General features: G+C 42.1%; 1 protein-coding gene across 3 annotated transcripts in view; it reads left to right on the top strand.

The window, feature by feature from the left end:
- The first annotated feature begins 917 nt into the window (after positions 1-917).
- CLINT1 (clathrin interactor 1) overlaps positions 918-22,976 on the top strand; it is a 74,374-nt gene continuing 52,315 nt past the window's right edge. For 2 of the 3 annotated variants that reach the window (XM_025387889.1, XM_025387890.1), the window contains exon 1: positions 918-1,163. In XM_025387889.1, the coding sequence (XP_025243674.1) occupies positions 1,123-1,163 (41 nt within the window). In that variant the 5' untranslated portion in view covers positions 918-1,122. The remainder of the gene's footprint in view (positions 1,164-22,976) is intronic. The other variant, XM_025387892.1, reaches the window with a different exon arrangement.

Genomic DNA, 22,976 nt, shown 5'->3' with positions numbered 1-22,976 from the left:
CTAAGCAATTACCCTATATGCAATTACCTTAAATGTTTCCTTGATTATTATATGTTTCTTCCAATTACCTTTAAATTCCAAGAGAGCCTGTTCTCTAATTGTATTCCCCACTTCTGGAACATACAAGATGCCCAATAAATATTTGTAGAATGAAAAGAACTGTAAAATTTCATCAGACGGATCAAAGGAAACTTAAAGTTGCTTGAAGCTTTAACAGGAGCATTGATAAAAATGAGTAAGTGGAGAAGGAAGTGATGACAAGCATTGCAACAAAGCAATGAAAGCAACGTGCATATTTATCCTTAAAAAAACACAAACCAGTCACATATATGCGTATGTGTGCGTGTATATATAATGTTGGCTTTTTAGTTTCCCGTGGAGTGTGAACTGAGTTTCTGAGGTTTATAATAAAGTATTTAACAAGGATTTCAGGTAGTTGTCTAAATATAAAACATTGTATCATAGAATTAGAGCAGAAAAGGATTTAGAATACAAGTTCTTCAATTTTACAGGGGTGGAAACTAAGCCTAGGGATCTAAGTGTACATTGGGAAATAAATACAGCGATGTGTCTGTCGATGAGGAATACATATGCCAATCATACTTCTGTATAATCATTACTAATAACATAGCAATACTGCCTTACATTTGAAAAGTGTTTGAGTGTGACTAGATCCTGCACCAGTGGTTCTGAAACTTGAGCGTGATCAGAATCACCTGGAGGATTTGCAAAAGCACAGATCGCTGGGCCTCACCTCCAAAATTTCCAGCTCGGTAGGTCTGGTGCAGGGGACTGGGAAAGTTTGAGAAAAATCATCCCAACTCCTCTCAGCTCTCGCGACTGAACCGGCCCCGCTCGGCACTCAGGGAAAACTACAAGTCCCGGCGTGCCCCGCGCTCAGCGGCGGAAAGTCGGGCACTTCCGCTCCACGCAGCGCCTCTGCTGCCGCGTCTCGACGTGTCACCGGCGGCGCCGCTGCTGTGGCAAAGGAAGGAGCTGACTGGGGGAGTTCGAGGCGGTGGGCGGCGGTGACCCCGGCCTGGAACTGCCCCGGTACGGAAGTGTTCCAGGGTCCGTGGGGAGCAGGAGAGGGAGGCGGCGGCCCGTCCCGCGCGGGACACGATGTTGAACATGTGGAAGGTGCGCGAGCTGGTGGACAAAGCGTGAGTATCGGGGGGCAGTTGTGGCCGAGGCCCACGTGGGGGAGGGGGTAGGGGGAGACGGAGCTGGCCTTGGGCTAGGGGTTGCCCACGTCACGCCCCCCGGCTCTGCCAGTCCCATCATGGCGGCGACCCGCTCCTTCCCGGCCCCGGGCCTCATCCCCGCTGGCGAGGCTGGGGAGGGACCCTCCCTCGTTTTAAAAAACATCATCTTGGCCACCCTTCTCTCCTTTCCAGGCCTTCTTGTCCCTTCCCCTATTCCAACCCCTGGGTGCCGACGCTTTGGTCATAAGGGGCGCGTTGTTTGACGCTGGGTCACTGCCCTGGCCAGAGGGCTGTCTTGGCCCCAGGCTGTGGGCTTTGCCTCCTGGGGAGCAGGGAAGGTTTGGGGTTGGGGGGCACAATGCACTGGTTCTCTGTGTCCCTCAGGGTGTAGTACGGAGAGACCTTAGACCTGGTTGGATTGTGTCTTTTACCTTCTTGGCCTCCTCTTAATTCCTAATGAACCTGAAGTGTTGGAGTGGGTGTTCGTAGTGTAACAAGTGGCTATTGTGGTCAGCCTGAAGTTACTCAAAAAGAGACTCATCCTTTGCTTTTCTAACACTAGTGAAAGTAGATCACTGTATAACTTCTTGCGATTTTTTCTTCTGTTTCTTTTTCCACTACACATCATTTTTGGTGTGCTACTTGTTCCATTCGATTAAATTAAGAGGTCATTAAGAAATTTCCCCTTAAGAAAAAAACAACGCAGGTTTATATCCTGTTGATCTGCTTTTAAAAGCAGGTAAAACGACCAGTACGTAGTTGATTTCCTTTAAGACTGAAATAACTTCAGTCTCTTACTTGCACAAGGAAAACCTTAACTTTTAAAATGAGTATAATCAGATATAACAGTGGTTAAGTAAGGTCTTCTAGGCCAGCAGGAAATAAAGTTTAAGAATTTAGGCAGTCCTCTTCCTTTTGGGTTTTAATGATTATGCAGTAAGTGTGGTGAGAAAAACAGTTCATTTGTGCCACCCACCTAACCTAAAATCAGGAAGTGTAGATAACAAACTGTTTTCTTGACACCAGGAAACAAAGTAATTTCCAGTGCCTTGTCTGATGCATGAGATAGAACTTAGAGCTTGATCGTATTTTTATATTTTCTGTGCTACCAAGAAGGCAATAGAGTGCCCAAGAAGCATAGGTTTCAGAACCTGCAAAGCTGGGTTCAAGCTTTGTAACCTTAGGGAAGTTACTTATCCTCACAGTGCCCTAGTTTTTTCTGGTGCAAAATGAAAATGCAACAATACCTACCTTAGAATGTTGTTGTGAGGGTTAAGGGATTGTATTGCATATAAAGCCCTTAACGTGTGTTTAGATCAGTGTACTTTTGAAACTAGCAAATGTTTTGCATTTAGAGATAAATCTCTTTAAGAGAGAAGCTTCAAGTTTGAAAAGTGATTTGCTTTAATAATTTTCCTTTATAACAACTCATTTGGCTATTAAGGCTTTAGCTGTTTATTTTGGACTATTTAGCTATTTATATATTCTTTGCTTTTGCTTACCAAAGATGAAATAAACTAATAGTTCTTTTCCAGATCCAGATTCATTGGCTTTTTTTTAGTATATTGTGTAAAAATTAGGATATCAACTTAAATAGTTTTTTAAAGGCCGAAAGAAGACTAAAAGCTGCCTTTTTTTTTTTTTTTAAATTTTGATGGGGTCTCATTCTTTCGTGTGATCATAACTCACTGCACTCTCCAACTCCTGGGCTCAAGTGATCCTCCCGCCTCAGCCTCCCAAGTGGCCAGGACTACAGGCATACACCACCGTGCCTGGCACTGCCTCTTTATTTCTAAGTCAGAGGTCAGCAGAATAAAACCATTAAGAAACACCTTGTTCTCTTAGAGGTCTAAATTTGTGGTACTCAAAAATTTGAAGAGGCTGTACATTGTTTGTAAGACAGAAATTGAGGCAATATTCCTACTATTGTTGTACCTTTCATATTTGCTTATCACACTTGTTACTAATCTTCATGTGCTTTAGATTAAATTTACCATGTAAGTAGTTATGTAAAGGAAAAGCTATTGTTGAAAAATATTATCTGTCTTTTTACTACCCAATTTAGGATGTAGACTTCAACCAGATTATTCAAGAACATAGAAGAATGTTGCCACCAAAAACTTTTTAAGGCTTTTGTGGGTGTCTGACACATTAAGATTAGAACATGAGGTTAATTTACTGATGAGTACTCGGGATTTTAATTTTCATCTTTCACTGGCAAGAAGAGAAGAAATTCTTCCCCCCAAATGTAAGCATCTTACAGAACTGTGGATCTGTTAGACTGTGCACCTTATAATGCCATAATAGATGTGCAGCAGATCCATAGAATGGCTGGTCTGATTATCAAAGATTTAAAATGATGAAGGAACTTGCAAATGAAGAAACAGTGAAGCGATTAAGGACTATTCAAATAGGTAGATCAATAGAATGAGGGCTTATATGAGAGAAAGGTTAGGGGGTTTAACTATCTGGTTCATATTCTGGCATTACCTTTTTAATTAGCTGTATGTATGATTTGAAGCAGAATCATATGAATCTCCAGATGTTGCATTCCTTATCTGTAAAATGAGGGGACCTGGCTAGAGTAAGACTTTTTCCACCTTTAATGGCTATTGGAGAAATGCGTTTCCATCAAGGAAAAGTAGTTGGAACTAGTTTTTACAATAGCAGATAACTTTTGTAGCCATTATCCTCTGTAGGCAATTTAGGCTGAAAAGGGAAATTTTCTTAAAAAGTGGTAATAAGTGTTATACTTAAATATTTTATGCAGTAAATACACACCATGACTCAGGAAGACTAGGACTTTTAGTGTGTATTGATACCCAGTGAGGTTTTACTTCAGAAAAAAAAAAATGTACTCTTTGAAAAATGTGTTTCCTGGAGCCACTCTTAGATTCAGTATGGTAGCGGCTCTTAAGTATGATGATATATTTATTTTATCTTATCTTATTTTTTTTGAGACCGAGTCTCGCTCTGTCGCCCAAGCTGGAGTGCAGTGGTGCGATCTTGGCTCACTGCAACCTCTGCCTCCCGGGTTTAAGCGATTCTCCTGTCTCGCCCTCCCAAGTAGCTGGAACTACAGGCGTGTGCCCCCAGACCTGGCTGATTTTTTTTATTTTTAGTAGAGATGGGGGTTTCACCATGTTAGCCAGAATGGTCTCGATCTACTGACCTCGTGATCCATCCGCCTCAACCTCCCAAAGTGCTGGGATTACAGGTATGAGCCACTGCATCTGGCTCTTTTTTTTTTCTTTGAGATGGGGTTTCGCTCTTGTTGCCTGGGCTGAAGTGCAGTGGTGTGATTTCGGCTCACTGTTGCCTCCACCTCTGGGGTTCAAGTGATTCTCCTGCCTCAGCCTCCCTAGTAGCTGGAATTACAGGTGCCTGCCACCACAGCCATCTAATTTGTGTATTTTTAGTAGAGACAGGGTTTTGCCATGTTAGCCAGGCTGGTCTCGAACTCCTGACCTCAGGTGATCCACCCATCTCAGCCACCCAAAGTGTTAATGATCTATTTCAAACATTGGCTTTTGAGACCTTGAAGACTTTCTGGAAGTGGGGGGACATTTTCCACAATCGCTGCACCTCCTAGTGGCAGTAGAGGGATTTGTTTTGCACAACATTGTGGAACTGAGGGGAAGCAGATAAAACCATAGGCCTGCCAGAGCTCGGGATGCCAGTATCTTCCCACTCGTCAAGTTGCATAAAAGGCAATGTGGCAGGAAAGGATAAGTGGCACCATTCCCACCAACTAGGAGCACTAGCTTAACCACTGTCGTCCTATGACCTGTCTATCTTTACTTGTGGCTGTAATAAAATTGGACGTGTTTATATTTTGTCATCCTATACATGGTAAAATTGAAAGTTGCTGCAGTTCTGTTTTCTCTCCAGATTTGAGGAATGTAATGAAGATGATACTTCATTACATAGTAATGGTAGTGGTAGATTAAAACTGCTACTTACTTGGTTAAGCTCAGCGAATCCTTCTCTTTCCTTGCAAGGAGTAATATTAGTGGTAAATCTATTTCATCAGTGGCCCGCCCCCCCTTTTTTTTCCGGAGACAGTCTCACTCTATCCCCCAGGCTGAAGTGCAGTGGCATGATTTCGGCTCGCTGCAGTCTCTTGTCTCCTGGGTTCAAATGATTATCCTGCCTCAGCCTCCCGAGCAGCTGGGATTATAGGTGTCTACCTCCATGCCTGGCTAATTTTTGTATTTTTAATAGAGATGAGCTTTTTCCATGTTGGCCAGGCTGGTCTCAAACTCGTGACCTCAGGTGATCCACCCACCTCGGCCTCCGAAAGTGCTGGGATTACAGGCATGAGCCACCTTGCCCAGCCTCAGTGGCCGTTTTTATGATAGTGATTCAGACAGCTCTGGCTTAGGTCCTAAGGCAACAGCTATAGGTAGTCCATTTTAAGTTATTCTCCTAAGCATAGCTTGCATATTCCCTCATAAGTTGATTTTTATTAATGTATATTTGCTTGGTTTTAGTTCCTAAATGTTTAGATAATGTAATAGAGTTGTAGAAACTACTGTTCTAGTCTCCTGCCTCCAGAGGGAGAAACTTTTGCTTTTATAAAGAATAGTACATTCATTTATTTTAACAGACAATACATTTATTATTTACTGGATTAGTACTCTAGTTTCTTTTTATTTTTCATTTTTGAGACAGGGTCACATTCAGTTGTCCAGGCTGAAGCACGGTGATGCAAACCTGCACACTGCAGCTGGGACCACAGCCGCGCCTCCATGCTTGGCTAATTTTTTTTTTTTTTTTTTTGAGACGGAGTCTTGCTCTGTCGCCCAGGCTGGAGTGCAGTGGCTGGATCTCAGCTCACTGCAAGCTCCGCCTCCCGGGTTCACGCCATTCTCCTGCCTCAGCCTCCCGAGTAGCTGGGACTACAGGCGCCCGCCACATCGCCCGGCTAGTTTTTTGTATTTTTTTTTAGTAGAGACGGGGTTTCACCGTGTTAGCCAGGATGGTCTCGATCTCCTGACCTCGTGATCCGCCCGTCTCGGCCTCCCAAAGTGCTGGGATTACAGGCTTGAGCCACCGCGCCCGGCCTGCTTGGCTAATTTTTAAAAATTTTTTTGTAGAGAAGGGTTCTTGCTGTGTTGCCCAGGCTGGTCTTGAACTCCTGGGTTCAGGCAGTCTGCCTGCCTCAGCATCCTGAAGTGCAGGGATTACAGGCGGGAGCCATTGCGCCTGGTCTAGTACTCTATTTTCTGAACTTGAAACATTCAATACCTGCCTTAAAGAACCTTGCCACTATGGATATGCTACAACTTGAACGGATTATTTGTTTTTCTTTTCTTTCAGTCTTCAAATGTCATCCCCTTTATTTTCCTTATCTTACCAGTAAATCTCTGTTCAGTTTGCTTCTTGGAATTTGAAAGCAGAGATGGTAAGATAGTTGTCAGCTTTCTAGTCTTCCCATGTCAACTTTTCTTTGAACCAACTGTAAGTAATTGTTATTGCTGAAATAATGAATTAATTATTCTCCTTTTCTAGTAACTGGACACAAGTAGATATTAAGAATTTAATTCCAAAGAAAGATGAGTTTGGTTTATTTCTGTTAGTATTTCTTAGGGGTAATTGTCTGTAGTTAAATCTATTTACTACTACTGTCAGGGTGCTTTTAAAAAGTACTTAACTGCCTCTTAACATTTTCTTGCACGCTTTAGTTTTAGTTTACAAGCAGGTTTTCTTTTTTTTCTTTCTTTCTTTTTTTTTTTTTTTTTTTTTTTTTTTTTGAGAAGGAGTCTCGCTCTTTTTGCCCAGGCTGGAGTACAATGGCGTGATACCGGCTCGCTGCAACCTCTGCCTCCTGGATTCAAGCAATTCTCCTGCCTCAACCTCCTGAGTAGCTGGGATTACAGGCACATGCTACCATGTCCGGCTGATTTTTGTACTTTTAGTAGAGACGAGATTTTGTCATGTTGGCCAGACTGGTCTTGAACTCTTGACCTCAGTTGATCCGCCCGCCTCAGCCTCCCAAAGTGCTGGGATTACAGGCATGAGCCACCGCGCCCGGCCTACAAGGCAGTTTTTCATCTGTTTACTGATAGGTCCATTGACAGTACTTAGCCTTTTTTATTTTGAGTGCCATTAGCTAGTACTCAAGGTTTCACAGTATGGCTCCACAGTTGAATCTTTTTCTGTACTTTTTTTTTCTTGAGATGGTGTCTTGTTCTGTCACCCAGGCTGGAGTGCAGTGGTGTGATCTCAGCTCACTGCGACTGGCCTCCGCCTCCCGGGTTCCAGTGATTCTCCTGCCTTAGCCTCCCGAGTAGCTGAGATTACAGGCATGCGCCACCATGCCCAGCTAATTTTTGTAGAGTTGGTGTTTTGCTATGTTGGCCAGGCTGGTCTCAAACTCGTGACTTCATGTGATCCGCCTGCCTTGGCCTCCCAGAGAGCTGGGATTACAGGTGTGAGCCATTGTCCCTGGCCTTCTGTATTCTTATGTTATTTTCCTACTTGTTTCCAATGTTTGTTTTAGTGAAGATCACTTTACAGATTCAAAGTACATTTTTAGTACTTTTGAAGGTTCTTATATACAGTTAACTTTTTAGTCTCAGCTACCTTTGGTGACAACATATTTTACTGTTTAGTCTTCTCTGTTTTTCAAGTTAGCACTTCATGTGAGCTTTTCTTGTTTGGCTTAATTTTGTGTTTGTCCATCTATGTATTTTTATAATAATTTGCTAGCCAAACACACTTTGCCACTATACTTAGGTACCTCCAGATGGTGATTAATAAATCTGGGACTAGCTAGTGGTTCAGAGGTGAGAACTGGATTGAAATCTTAGTTCTTCTACTAGAAACGGTGATCTTATGTGTTGGAATGGTATCTTTATTTCTCTGTAAAATGGAGATGATATTTTACAGGATTGTGAAGATTAAATGTGAAACAGTATAGTACTTGACATACAGTGAACTCTTGAAACATCTATTACTATTATTACTGTTACACACAGAACAGTATAATAGAAAAATCAAAGGAATACAGTGTTTGAGAAAATAAAGATATTGTTGGCAGACTAGGTTATTTACAAGTATGTAGGAACTGTATCTTCATCCATGAAGTCATTATTTTCAGTGAGTACTCTCTCTTAAGACTCAGTGTAGCCTACACATAGGACAGCTTATTTAAATACCTCTGTTGTTTGTGTCTTGTATTATTTTTGCTAAATCATAAGTGGCTTCCACTTTAATATTGCAAAGCATATTGCAGAAATACCCTTTCAAAAGACATGTTGAGGAATAAAGTCTTTAGAAAGACACATTGTGAATTACATCTGCCAATTCTTAATATTTTGTTCAGCTTGTTTTGTGTATTCTCAAGATTTTAAAGTAACTGTTAATGTAAAACATTTCTAAAACCTAAAAAGATTCATTTTATAAATGCACATTGAAGCAGACAATTTATTCTTGAGACTGAACAATATCAAGAAAAAGAATCCTCTAAAATATGTGATACCAAATTCATGGTGTTTGACAATGGGCGAACAGTATATACAAGGAAAGCACACTGGAGAAAGGGCCTTCCGGTTATTCAACCCCTCTTCCAAATTGGCAAGAAATTATTTTGGCTTACCAGGGCTCTTTTGCCTGAAAATTAAGTACAGGTAAAGGAACATAACATATTCCCATGTTAGAGCCAATTTATAGCTATTTATTACTCGTGGATAGATTTAGCTAACAAATTATTAAATGCGAGTGATTTTGTTAATGTGCAACAGTGCACATGAATGGTTTGTACTTCATTTAAGAAGAGTCTAGTTAGCCAATTTTAGAATATTTCATTTCTGTTTTTTTTTTTTTTGTTTTTTTTTTTGAGACTGTGTCTTGCTCTGTCACCCAGGCTGGAGTGTAGTGGTGCCATCTCAGCTTCAGCCTCCCAAGTTTAAGCGATCCTCCCAAGTAGTTTAAATGATCCTCCCAAGTAGCTGAGACAATAGACACACGCCACAATGCCCAGCTAATTTTCATATTTTTGGTAGAAATGGAGTTTTGCCACATTTCCCAGGCTGGTCTCTAACTCCTAAGCTCAAGCAGTCTACCCACCTTGGCCTCCCAAAATGCTGGAATTGCAGGCATGAGCCACTGTGCCTGGCCTAGGATACTTGTTTTGACATGAATTTTATTTAGCTTCTCAATTCTTAGGACAGTGTTTAAGTTCTAGATAACTTTAATATAAATAATCTTTTATAATTTTGCACGCAATCACCATTATGTGGTAAATATGCATGTATGCTTTTTCAACAATTATTGAATGAAGTGTTTCAAGAATTCTTATTCAAATAGCCTATATTTTTATAGTAGAAAAAAAGGCATGCATTGAAAATTCAATTTTGTTGTTTTTTGTTTTTGTTTTTTCCATTTGTTTTCATACATTTTTAGTAAATCAGTAAAGAACAGTGCAAGGCCAGGTGCCGTGGCTCACGCCTGTAATCCTAACACTTTGGGAGGCCGAGGAGGGAAGATCTCTTGAGCCCAGGAGTTCAAGACTAGCCTGGACAACACAGTCTTTGTCTCTACAAAAAAATTTAAAAATTAGCCGGACATGGTGGTGCATGCCTATAGTCGCAGCTATGTGGGAGGCTGAAATGGGAGGATCACTCGAACACAGGAGTTGAAGGCTACAGTGAGCTGTGATCGTGCCACTACACTCTAGCGTAGGCAACAGTGAAACTTTGTCTCTCAAAATTTTTTTTTAATATTAAAAGAAAGAACAATGCAAATAAGCATACTGAGCCTTTTTCTATTAATTTTTCTCATACTCATTTTTCATTTGTCACTTTTTAAAGTGACTTAGGTTATACGGATGAAATTACATGTCTTAATTTGTAGTTAAACTCCACGGTTAAATAATCCTTTTTTTTTTTTTTTGAAACAGGGTCTCACTTGTCACCCAGGCTGGAGTGCAGTGGCACGCATGCTCTTGGCTTCTGCAGCCTTGACCTCCTGGGCTCAATCCATCCTCTCGCCTTAGTCCCCCAAGTAACTGGAACTACAGGTGCGCACCACCATGCCCGGCTAATTTTTTGTAGAGAAGGGGTTTCACCATGCTTCCGAGCCCGGGCTCAAACTCCTGAGCTCAGGCAGTCCGCCCGCCTAAGCCTCCCAAAGTGCTAGGATTATAGGCGTGAGCCACTGCACCCAGCCAGTAATATCCTTAGTTTGATGTATTTGTCTTATAAGTTCAGTACTGAACGGGCTTTGAAGGATGGCCTGTTTCTCACGAAACCATGTAAAATGTTTAGCCCCATAGTCTGCTGTCCACTCAGCAGCGAGAGGGATTCTTTAAAAATACTAAGTCAAATGGGTTCAGAACTCTCCAGTGGCTTCTCATCTCATTGTTTACTGGTCTGTACAGATCTGGCTCTTTGCTGCCCCTCTCTGATCTCTTCTCCCACCACTGTCCCTCACTTTCTCTGTTCTGTTCAGCGGACCTCCTATATTACATAGTATGCACTCACACTCGTGACTTTTTTTTCTGTGCTTGCCTTCCTCTGTTACACATATTCATCTGCTGCCTCTGATATGCAAGTTCCTTGAGGGCAGGAATTTTGTTTTGTTTACTGCTGTATTACTAACTCTTAAAACAATTATGACACAGTAAGTGCTCAAATATTTTTGAATGAATACATAACATTTGGTAAGTTGATATTTGTTACAGAGGATATCCTTTAAATCCAGATATTTCTTTTTTTTTTTTTTTTTTTTGAGACAGAGACTTGCTCTGTCGCCCGGGCTGGAGTCCAGTGGCCGGGCTGGAGTGCAGTGGCTGGGCTGGAGTGCAGTGGCCGGATCTCAGCTCACTGCAAGCTCCGCCTCCTGGGTTTACACTGCCTCAGCCTCCGGAGTAGCTGGGACTACAGGCGCCCGCCTAGTTTTTTGTATTTTTTTAGTAGAGACGGGGTTTCACCGTGTTAGCCAGGATGGTCTCGATCTGACCTCGTGATCCGCCCGTCTCGGCCTCCCAAAGTGCTGGGATTACAGGCTTGAGCCACCGCGCCCGGCCAAATCCAGATATTTCTAATAATTAAAGCTAATAGTTATTGAGCATTTGCCATGTGCCAAGAACAAAGGTGACAACATTGTTATGTTCAATTTTCTGGTGAGGAAACTGAGCACAGACTGCCAAGAGCGTGCCACAGATAACATATCTAGAAAATAGTCTAGATTTAAATCTAGATGATGTACTTTCAGAATACATATTTAACAGTTTATGCTAATCTTTTACAAGACATCATGTAAACAAAAAATTGTTGTACAGGCATACCTCAGAGATATTACAGGTTTAATTCCAAACCACTGCACTAAAGTGAATATTGGAATAAAGCAAGTCATACAAATTTTTAGTTTCCCAGTTCATATAAAAGTTATGTTTCCGGCTGGGCCTGGTGGCTCACGCCTGTAATCCCAGCACTCTGAGGAGTTCAAGACCAGCCTGACCAACATGGTGAAACCCTGCCTCTACTAAAAATACAGAAATTAACCAGGTGCAGTGGCGTGCACCTGTAATCCCAGCTACTCTGGAGGCTGAGGCAGGAGAATCGCTTGAACGCAGGAGGCAGAGATTGCGGTGAGCCAAGATCAGGCCACTGCACTCCAGCCTGGGCAACAGAGCAAGACTCTGTTTCAAAAAAAAAAAAAAGTTATGTTTCCACTATATGGTAGTCTATCAAATGCAGAATGGTATTATATTTAAAAATATTTTATTGCTAAAAACTACAGCCATCTGAGCTTTCAGCAGATATTTATCATTCTGCTGCTGGAAAACCTTGCCTCCATGCTGATGGCCGCTGACTTATCAGGGTTGTGGGATTGCTGGTTTGGAGTGGCTGTGGCAATTTCTTAAAATAACAATGAAGTTTTCTGCATCATAGATTCTTCATTTCACAGATGATTTCTCTGTAGTGTGCAATGCTGCTCGATAGCATTTTACCTAAAGTAGAACTTCTTTTATAATTGGAGTCAGGCTGGGCACGGTGGCTCACGCTTGTAATCCCAGCACTTTGGGAGGTCAAAGTGGGAAAATCACTTGAGGTCAGGAGTTTGAGACCAGCCTGGCCAGCATGGCAAAATCCTGTCTCTACTAAAAATACAAAAATTAGGCCAGGAGCCGTAGTTCACGCCTGTAATCCCAGCACTTTGGGAGTCCGAGGTGGGTGGATTACTTGAAGTTAGGAGTTCGAGACCAACTTGGCCAATGTGGTGAAACCCCATCTCTACTAAAAATACAAAAATTAGCTGGGTGTGGTGGCGGGCGCCTGTGATCCCTGCTACTCAGGAGGTTGAGGCAGGACAATCACTTGAACCCTGGAGGCAGAGGTTGTAGTGAGCCAAGATCCTGCCACTGCACTCCAGCCTGGGGGACAGAGTGAGACTCCACCTCCAAAAAAAAAAAGAAAAAAGAAAAAAATTGGAGTCAGTCCGCTGAAGCTCTGCTACTGCTTTATCAGCTTAGTTGCCCACTGCAGCCTGGGCAACAGAGCGAGACTGCATCTCAAAAAAAAAAAATTCTCAGGCCTTGGTGCAGTGGCTCACGCCTGTAATCCCAGCACTTTGTGAGGGAGGGGGGAGCGGATTGCTTGATTGCTTGAGCCTGGGAGTTCAAAACCAGTCTGGCCAATATGGTGAAACCCCATCTCTACTAAAAATATAAAAATTAGTCAGGAGTAATGGTGGGCCCCTGTAGTCCCAGCTACCCGGGAGGCCAAGGCAGAATTGCTTCAATCTGGAAAGTGGTGGTTGCAGTGAGCCAAGATTGTGCCATTCCAGCCTGGGGGACAGAGCGAAACTCCATCTCAAAAAAAAAAAAAATTTTTTTTTTGGCAGGTTGTGTTGGCTCACACCTGTAATCCCAGTACTTTGGGAGTTTCAAGGCATGTGGATCCCTTGAGCCCAGGAGTTGAAGACCAACCTGGGCAATGTGGTGAAACCCCATCTCTGCTAAAAATACAAAAATTAGCCAGGTGTGGTGGCGTGTACCTGTAGTCTCAGCTACTCAAGAGGCTGAGGTAGGAGGATTATTTGAGCTTAGGAAGTAAAGGCTGCAGTGAACAGTGATGGTGCCACTGTACTCTGGCCTGGGCAGTGGAGCGAGACGTCGTCTCAAGAAAAAAAAAAAAAGTCTCTCGTCATTTCAACAATGTCCTTCACTGGGAGTAGAGTCCATCTCAAGAAACCACTTATTTTGCTCATCCAGAAGAAGCAACTCATCATTCAAGCTTTATCATGAGATTGCAGCAATTCAGTCACATCTTCAGGCTCCACTTCTAGTTCTAGTTTTCTTGCTGTTTTCACCACATCTACAGTGACTTCACTGAAGTCTTGAACCCCTCAAAGTGATCCATGAGGTTTGGAATCAACTTCCAGACTCCTGTAAATGTTGATATTTTGACCATGAATCACAATTTTTTTTTTTTTTTTTTTGAGATGGAGTCTTGCTCTGTAGCCCAGGCTGAAGTGCAGTGGCCGGATCTCAGCTCACTGCAAGCTCCGCCTCCCGGGTTCACGCCATTCTCCGGCCTCAGCCTCCCGAGTAGCTGGGACTACAGGCGCCCGCCACCTCGCCCGGCTAGTTTTTTGTTATTTCTTAGTAGAGACGGGGTTTCACCGTGTTAGCCAGGATGGTCTCGATCTCCTGACCTCGTGATCCACCCATCTCGGCCTCCCAAAGTGCTGGGATTACAGGCTTGAGCCACCGCGCCTGGCCTTTTTTTTTTTTTTTGAGACGAGGTCTCGCTCTGTCACTTCTCTTTTGCCCTGGCTCAGGCTGGAATGCAGTGGCACTATCAGCTCACTGCAGCCTCCACCTCCTGGGCTCAAGTGACCCTCTGGCCTCAGTCTCTTGAGTAGCTGGGATGACAGGCATGTGCGCCACCACACCCGGCACCCGGCTACGTTTTTAGTTTTCTGTAGAGACAAGGTTTCGATATGTTGCTGAGGCTAGCCTTGAACTCCTGAGCTTAAGCAGTCCTCCCGCCTTGGCCTCCCAAAGTGCTAGGATTACAGGTGTGAGCTGTGCCCAGCCACTAATATTCTTAATGGCAAAACTAGTATGGTGAATTCTTTCCAGAAGGTTTTCAATTTGCTTTTCCCAGATCCATCAGAGGAATCACTAGCTAGGCAGTTACAGCCTTATGGAATGTATTTTCTTAAATAATAAGACTTGAAAGTCAAAATGACTTACTGATCCATGGAGTACAAAACGAACGTTGTGTTAGCAGACATGAAAACACTCATCTCTGTACATCTCCATCAGAGCTCCTTGGTGACTCCTCGTCCATGTGAAATAATATTTTTTTTTTTTTTTTTTTTTTTTTTTGAGACGGAGTCTCACTCTGTCGCCCAGGCTGGAGTGCAGTGGCCGGATCTCAGCTCACTGCAAGCTCCGCCTCCCGGGTTCACGCCATTCTGCCTCAGCCTCCAGAGTAGCTGGGACTACAGGCACCCGCCACCTCGCCCGGCTAGTTTTTTTTTTGTATTTTTTAGTAGAGACGGGGTTTCACCGGGTTGGCCAGGATGGTCTCGATCTCCTGACCTTGTGATCCGCCCGTCTCGGCCTCCCAAAGTGCTGGGATTACAGGCTTGAGCCACCGCGCCCGGCCGTGAAATAATATTTTGAAAATAATCTTTTTTTCTGAGCAGTAGATCTCAACAGTGAACTTAAAATAATCAGTAAACTGTGTTGTAAACAGATGTGCCATCATTCAGGTTTTGTTGTTCCATTTCTATAGCACATGCAGAGTAGATTTAGCATAATTCTTAAGGGCCCCAGGATTTCCTTTTTTTTTTTTGAGATGGAGTCTCGCTCTGTCACCCAGGCTGGAGTGCAGTGGCCGGATCTCAGCTCACTGCAAGCTCCACCTCCTGGGTTTACGCCATTCTCCTGCCTCAGCCTCCCGAGTAGCTGGGACTACAGGCGCCCGCCACCTCGCCCGGCTAAGTTTTTGTATAGGGCCCCAGGATTTTAATAATGTACAGTGAGCACTGGCTTACAGCTGTGTTAGCCCATAACAAGAGAGTGAGCCTGTCCTTTGAAGCTTTGAAGCCAGGCACTGACCTCTCTTGCTATATGTCCTGGATGGCGTCTTCCACTGGAAGGCTATTTCATCTCCATTGAAAATCTGTTTAGTGTAGCTACCTTCATTAGATGATCTTAGCTAGACCTTCTGGATAACTTGCCGTAGCTTCTATATCAGCACTTGCTGTTTCACCGTACATTTTTCTCTTGTGGAGGTGGCTTCTTTTCTTTTTTTTTTTTTTTTTTTTTTTGAGACGGAGTCTGGCTCTGTCACCCAGGCTGGAGTGCAGTGGCCGGATCTCAGCTCACTGCAAGCTCCGCCTCCCGGGTTCACGCCATTCTCCTGCCTCAGCCTCCCGAGTAGCTGGGACTACAGGCGCCTGCCACCTCGCCCGGCTAAGTTTTTGTATTTTTAGTAGAGACGGGGTTTCACTGTGTTAGCCAGGATGGTCTCGATCTCCTGACCTCGTGATCCGCCCGTCTCGGCCTCCCAAAGTGCTGGGATTACAGGCTTGAGCCACCGCGCCCGGCCGGCTTCTTTTCTTAAACCTCATAAACCTCTGCTAGCTTCAGCTTCTCTTCTGCAGCATCCTCACCTCTCTCAGCCTTGATAGAACTGAACAGAGTTAGGGCCTTACTCTGGATTGGGCTCTGGCTTAAGGGAATGTTGTGGCTAGTTTGATGTTCTATTCAAACCCCTCAAATTTTCTTCATATCAGCAGTGAAACTGTTTCATTTATCATTCTTGTGTTCACTAGAGTAGCACTTTAGATTTCCTTTGAGAACATTTCCTTTGCATTCACAACCTAACTTTTTGGCACAAGAAGCATAACTTTTAGCCTGTCTCAGCTTTCAACATACCTTCCTAAGCTTAATCATTTCTAGCTTTTGATTGAAAGTAGGAGGTGTGCGGCTCTTCCTTTCACTTTAACACTTAGAGGTCATTTTAGGGTTATTAATTGACCTAATTTCAATATTGTGTCTAAGGGAATAGAGATACCCGAGGAAAGGGAGAGCAGCAGGAATGGCCAGTCAGTGGAGCAGTCAGGACACATTAAACGTATTACCAGTTAACAGCACGGTTCATTCTATCCCCAAACAATTAAAATAGTAACATCAAAGATCACTGATTACAGACTGCTATAACAGAAAGAATAATGAAAAAGTTGGAAATATTGTAAGAATTACTGAAATGCTTAATGCAGGGTTGCCACAAACCTTAAATATGTGTGAAGCACAGTAAAGCAAAGCACAGTAAAATTAGGTGTGTCCGTATTTCACTATCAGAAAGGTGAATTACTGGTATATACCTCATGCAAATTAAAAATTACTTGGTAAAAATTTATAGTACTTATTTTTTATTTTATTTTATTATCATTATTTTGAGATAGAGCCTTACTCTGCCGCCCAGGCTGGAGTGCAGTGGCACGATCTCGGCTCACTGCAACCTCCGCCTCCCAGGTTCAAGTGATTCTCCTGCCTCAGCCTCCTAAGTAGCTGGGATTACAAACGTGCGCCACCTTGTCTGGCTATTTTTTGTATTTTAGTAGAGACAGAGTTTTGCCGTGTTGGCCAGGCTGGTCTCGAACTTCTGACCGCAAGTGATTCGCCTGCCTTGGCCTCCCAAAGTGCTGGTTTACAGGCGTGAGCCACCACACCCAGCCTACAGTACTTAAGATTCTGAACCAAATTTAGTTAGTGTGTGTTCTGTTTTCCACATATGCACCTATCATAAAAGGAAATTGTTCTGGCCTCTTGCAGTATTCTGAATAATGTCTGTGAGGTCAATGACCCTTAATGAGAGGGAAGCAAATAGATGTTTCCATAGGTGAAAAAGAAAATCTTCATTGTTGTTACAAAGGTGTTCTCTATAAGCAACTGTAAAAAATATTTTTACATTTGTTGAGCTGTATTATGTGCTTTAGAATCAGTAGTCCTCTGTGACCAACTTTTAAAAGTTTCATAACCCTGTGATCTTTATGTTGTGGTCAGTTTGACATGCCTCAGTGTGTGCTGTGTCATATGAATTGGATTTTATGCACAACTTTTTCCAATTTTTCTTATGTTCAGAGTGGATAATTTGGAATAATGTTCTTTAATCGCTTATGTACCATCTCAGTACCATATTTCTGGCATAGGGTGTAAACATCTAGACATTATACAATAACTCAAAATACATTATTGATATGTTTACTAATCTTGGCAGACCTTGTAAGGTCCTTCACTGAGTGCTTATTAAATAGCAACCTTGAGCCCTGTAGAGTACTATAAGACATGTGACAGATCGTAGGGTTCCAGTAGGCAGCTTACAGTTCTGTAAGGCATATGCACATGAAAACTGCATGAAAAAGAAATACAAAATGACTCAAGATGGCGTATCAGTGAGTGCTTTCTTAGAAGCTAGTTCTGTTGTAAAAGAAAGAAGGTCCCTGTTATACCCTAATCAAATAGTCCGAAATAAATAATTTGAAATATAAATGTGTCTTTTTTGAGAACTTGAGGGGAAAATACACTATAAAGGTCTTCAAAATTTCAGTAGACAGGTTCTAGAAACAGTTCCTTCATGTCAGAAAAGTCAAGTCTAGTTTTTGAGATTGGATAATACATCTAAATTTAATCACTGGTGAAAAATGAAAAAAACTACAGCCTACTTAATTTAAACAGAATATCGAGTATTTGAGTTTACAAAGAGATGGTATCACTCTTACCACTGTTGAGATACAGGATTTTTCATTTTATCATTTTGTTAAGATTTTTAAGAGTTACATACTTTTGATTAGCATCTGATATTTGGCAATACATATGAATTTAATCAAGCAGGAGAAAATCTATAGATGATATAATGAGACTGTACAATATCAAGCCTGTGTCTGCAAAGACGTAATTTTCACATATTGTGCCAGTGCAGGATGTCTTATATTATCATTCTCTTAGAAGGATTTTATGCCTTTTTTAAAAGTTAACTGATTTTACTACTTTTTTTAGGTGTTGTCCTGAGGAGCAAGATAATATGATTCATAAAATTACCTTAGTAGAGTGTTTTAAGTGGAGCACCACCTATTTAAAGATAACTGGTTGTGAGTGTGCCACAGTTGATCAGATTCCTTTGGGTTTTAGTTTTGTTTTTAAATGAAGAGTGGGAAGGGTAAGTGGAGGAGGGACGTGAGTCAAGATACTTCCTCTACTACTGTATAAAATGAGGATGAGGGTCTACCTTCCAGGGCTGTTAAGAGAATTAAATAAGCTAATATGTTGTGAAAACATTTACCATTGTATTGTCAGTAAATTATTATTCTTTACTTTTGTTTTATTTCCTTAGTTTTGTCATTGTGAGGCATTTTCTGAAGTTGTTAAAAAGTTTAAAATGTAGATGAACAAAGGCCATTTTTAGGTTCTAATTAATAGGAATTAAGTTGGGAAATAAATTTTTATAAAATTTAAACCCCTTTAACAGAAAAATTTTTACTCTTAAAATTATTTTAGTGACTATCTTATACCTGTGAAAACTAGAGTTGGAATCTAAAATACAAATAAAACTTAGGCTCTACTCATTTTTGAGTACCTTGGATATTTGATCTTCTTGTGAAACCAGTCTAACATATGATACCTCTTAGCAAGAAAACCACCTCACTGTCCTTGCTTTTATAAAAAAAAATCGACGAACTTTAAAGAGCAAATAATCTGTGCAAGTGGCCTTAAGCAACTGCCAGCAATAGGAAAAAATATTTCACAGTTAAACTTACACACAAAACAAGGTGAGTCTGAAGTTGCTATAAGTACAAAATAGGAGTGTTTTGCTTGTTAAATAGAGATAGTATTTCTATACTTGGTTTCTGTAAATAGACCCTGGGAGCTTAAACTTTTAGAATTTATTGGATATTGCATTTGAGGAACTTGTACTGGAATAGATAATGTGTTCCACAAGATAGGCAGTTGAATTTGTAATGGCTAGTATTTGCAAAGCAACTTTCAAATAAATATTTTATGGTAAATATTTAATGAAGTTTTTCTAGCAAGTGGGGATGGATATTCTAGTTATTTAGAGTCATAAATAGTCTTTTACCATCATATCCAAATATAACATTTCGCTAGTGTTTATTAACTTCTGTCATTAACTAGAACAATTATAAGAGCTTTTTAAAAGTGTCCTGGAGTCTCGCTCTGTCACCCAGGCTGGAGTGCAGTGGCGTGATCTCGGCTCACTGCAAGCTCCGCCTCCTGGGTTCTCGCCATTCTCCTGCCTCAGCCCCTGGAGGGAATTTTTGCATATTGTTGAGTAAAATGGCTTTTAAGATTTTTGACTCGGCCGGGCGCGGTGGCTCAAGCCTGTAATCCCAGCACTTTGGGAGGCCGAGACGGGCGGATCATGAGGTCAGGAGATCGAGACCATCCTGGCTAATACGGTGAAACCCCGTCTCTACTAAAAAATACAAAAAAATAGCCGGGCGAGGTGGCAGGCGCCTGTGGTCCCAGCTACTCGGGAGGCTGAGGCAGGAGAATGGCATAGACCCGGGAGTCAGAGCTTGCAGTGAGCTGAGATCCGGCCACTGCACTCCAGCCTGGGCAACAGAGCAAGACTCCGTCTCAAAAAAAAAAAAAAAAAAAAAAAAAAAAAAAAAAAAAAAGATTTTTGACTCATAAGTACTTAAGGCTGCTTGACATACTGACATGGCTTTGGAATATTTTTTATCCATATTCATCCGTTTTTAAGATTTTGCCACCTTTGCTTGTCATTCTCCCTACCCCACCCCCATGTTTTTCTGTTCACATACACACACACACTGTCTCTTCCCTCATCCATTTGAAAGTAGGTTATGTACATCATGCTCCCTTTGCTTCAGTGCTTCAGTGTGCATTTCCTGAGAATAGGGATTATTCTCTTAGCCACAGTATAGTTTTAAAAAATACAGAAAATTTAACATTAAAACAATAGTTTTACCTCTTCCATATCCCAGTTTTGTCAGTTGTCCCATTCCAGGATTTCGTTTAGTAGCATGTGTTGTATTTAATTGTCATGATTCTCTAGTCTCTTTTAATGAAGAATTTCTTAACCTTTCTTTGTCTTTCACAACAGGCATTTTGGAAACTACAGACCAGTTTGTTTTTTTTAAAAAATAGAATATTCCTCAGTTCTTCCTCTCTTTTTTCTTTCTTTTTTTTTTTTTTTTGAGACAGTCTCACTCTGTTGCCCAGGCTGGAGTGCGGTGGCACAATCTCTGCTCACTACAACCTCTGCCTTGTAGGTTCAAGCAATTCTCCTGCCTCAACCTCCTGAGTAGCTGGTACTATAGGCCCACCATGCCCAGCTAATTTTTTGTGTATTTTTAGTAGAAACGGGGTTTCACCATTTGCCCAGCCTGGTCTCGAACTGCTGAGCTCAGGCAATCTGCCCGCCTTGTCTTCCCAAAGTGCTAGGATTACAGACATGAGCCATGGTGTCTGACCTCCTCTTTTTTCTTTTGAGCACCCTTAGCTTCTGATACAAAGATGTTTTAGGCTTATCCTGTACTTTGACTGCTTCAGCCCTGGAATCAGCCATTTCTTTGAGGACCCCTGGTTTTGGTTCCACTTAGTGGTAAAGCATATTTTTAAAATAGAGATTATACTGTTGATTATATGTACATATAGATAGATAGATAGATAGATAGATAGATAGATAGATAGATAGATTTTTGTCGTAATTAGAAGATTACTAGAACTTCTTGGTATGCAGGATCACGTGTAATTCAGAGTTGGCACATGGGACAAAGTTCTTTTTTTTTTTTTTTTTTTTAAGACTGAGTCTTGCTCTGTCACCCAGGCTGGAGTGCAGTGCACGATCTCGGCTCGCTGCAACCTCTGCCTCCCAGGTTCAAACGATTCTCCTGCCTCAGCCTCCTGAGTAGCTGGGATTACAGGTGCCTGCCACCATGCCCAGCTAATTTTTGTATTTTTAGTAGAGATGGGGTTTCACCGTGTTAGCCAAGCTGGTCCCGAACTCCCGATTTCAAGTTATCCATTGACCTCGGCCTCCCAAAGTGTTGAGATTATAGGCGTGAGCCACTGCACCTGGCCTGGACGAAGTTCTTTGAAAGTGTGGTGATGATACTTTTCTTTTGAGTAAAGCTTAAGGTTTTATTTTCATTTTTTGACTGTTTTGTTTTGAGGCAGGGTCTCCCTCTGTCACCCAGGCTGGAGTGCAGTGGGACAATCATGGCCCACTATAGCCTTGACCTCCTGGGCTCAGGTGATCCTCCCACCTCAGCCTCCCTGGTACCTGGGACTGCAGGTGTATGCCACCGCATCTGGCCAATTTTTGTACTTTTTGTAGAGGTGGGGTTTTGCCATGTTGCCCAGGATAATCTCGAACTCCTGGGCTCAAGCAATCTGCCCACCTCCCAAAGTGCTGGGATTGTAGGCATGAGCCAGCACACCTGGTCTGTTTTCATTTTATTAAGTCTAAAGAGAATAAGAGTTATGAAGAGCACTACATTTCTGTTCTTTCTATTCTCACTACTTCTAGCAATGCTATTTGGTTTTGTAAAATTAGTTAAGTATGAATAGACAAAAAGCATATGCAACACAAGTGTATGTATTGTAGATAATGGTGGTGATTATGGCAATAACATGCTCCCATAGAATGTATTCTTCCTAACAGTATTTCTTGTTACAGCCTTTCACCCGTAATTCATAGTTCTGTTATATTGCAACTGCTTTTGGCTTTTGAATTGTTTATACCAGCAACTGATTACTGAGTAATTTAAGAGTCTGGCTTAATTATGGCAGCACTATTCTAATTAGATGTTGGCACTTTATTTTGCAAATAGAAGTGTCAAGTATCCACATTTGCAAAATTTGTAGAAAAAAGTATTGAGAATTTATAGATAATCTTAAGATGTACATATTAAGCATATAATTAGGCTGGCTTTACTCACAGAGTAAATATATAATTCATTTGAAAATATGAAATCCTTGACTTAGGCTGGGCGTTGTGACTCACACCTGTAATGCCAGCACTCTGGGAGACCGAGGCAGGCAGATGACTTGAGGTCAGGAGCTTGAGACCAGTCTGGCCAACGTGGCAAAACCCAGACACTACTAAAAATACACAGATTAACTGGGCGTGGTTGTGGGCACCTGCAATCCCAGCTGTTTGGGAGGCTGAGGCAAGAGAATTGCTTGAACCTGGGAGGCAGAGGTTGCAGTGACCCGAGATCGTGCCATTGCACTCCAACCCCTGGGCAACAGAGCAAGACTCCATCTCAGAAAAAAAAAAAAAAAAAGAAATCTTCGACTTAAATTGGATTAAATTGGCCATTTGTTAAAAGTGGCATTTTTCCAGCAGTTAAGAAAAAATTTATACAAAGCTGAAAAATTACATAATTTTAAGTAGAACAAATAATATGTTCTTAATTTGAACATTAAGAGGTAAAAGAACTCGGCTGGGCACAGTGGCTTACGCAATGGCTGGGATTACAGGGTGCCTATAATCCCAGCACTTTGGGAGGCGGAGGCCAGCGGATGATGAGGTCAGGAGATTGAGACCATCCTGGCCAACATGGTGAAACCCTGTCTCTACTAAAAATACAAAAGCTAGCAGGGCATGGTGGCACGTGTTTGTAGTCCCAGCTGCTCGGGAAGCCGAGGCAGGAGAATCGCTTGAACTCGGGAGGCAGAGGTTGCAGTGAGCCAAGATTGCGCCACTGTACTCCAGCCTGGGGACAGTGTAAGACTCTGTCTCAAAAAGA

This window comes from Theropithecus gelada, chromosome 6 (genome assembly GCF_003255815.1).
Source record: "Theropithecus gelada isolate Dixy chromosome 6, Tgel_1.0, whole genome shotgun sequence".
NCBI classification, from domain to species: Eukaryota; Metazoa; Chordata; class Mammalia; order Primates; family Cercopithecidae; genus Theropithecus; species Theropithecus gelada.
Note: the sequence above shows the minus strand (reverse complement) of the source record. Positions and strands in the feature narration are given on the sequence as shown.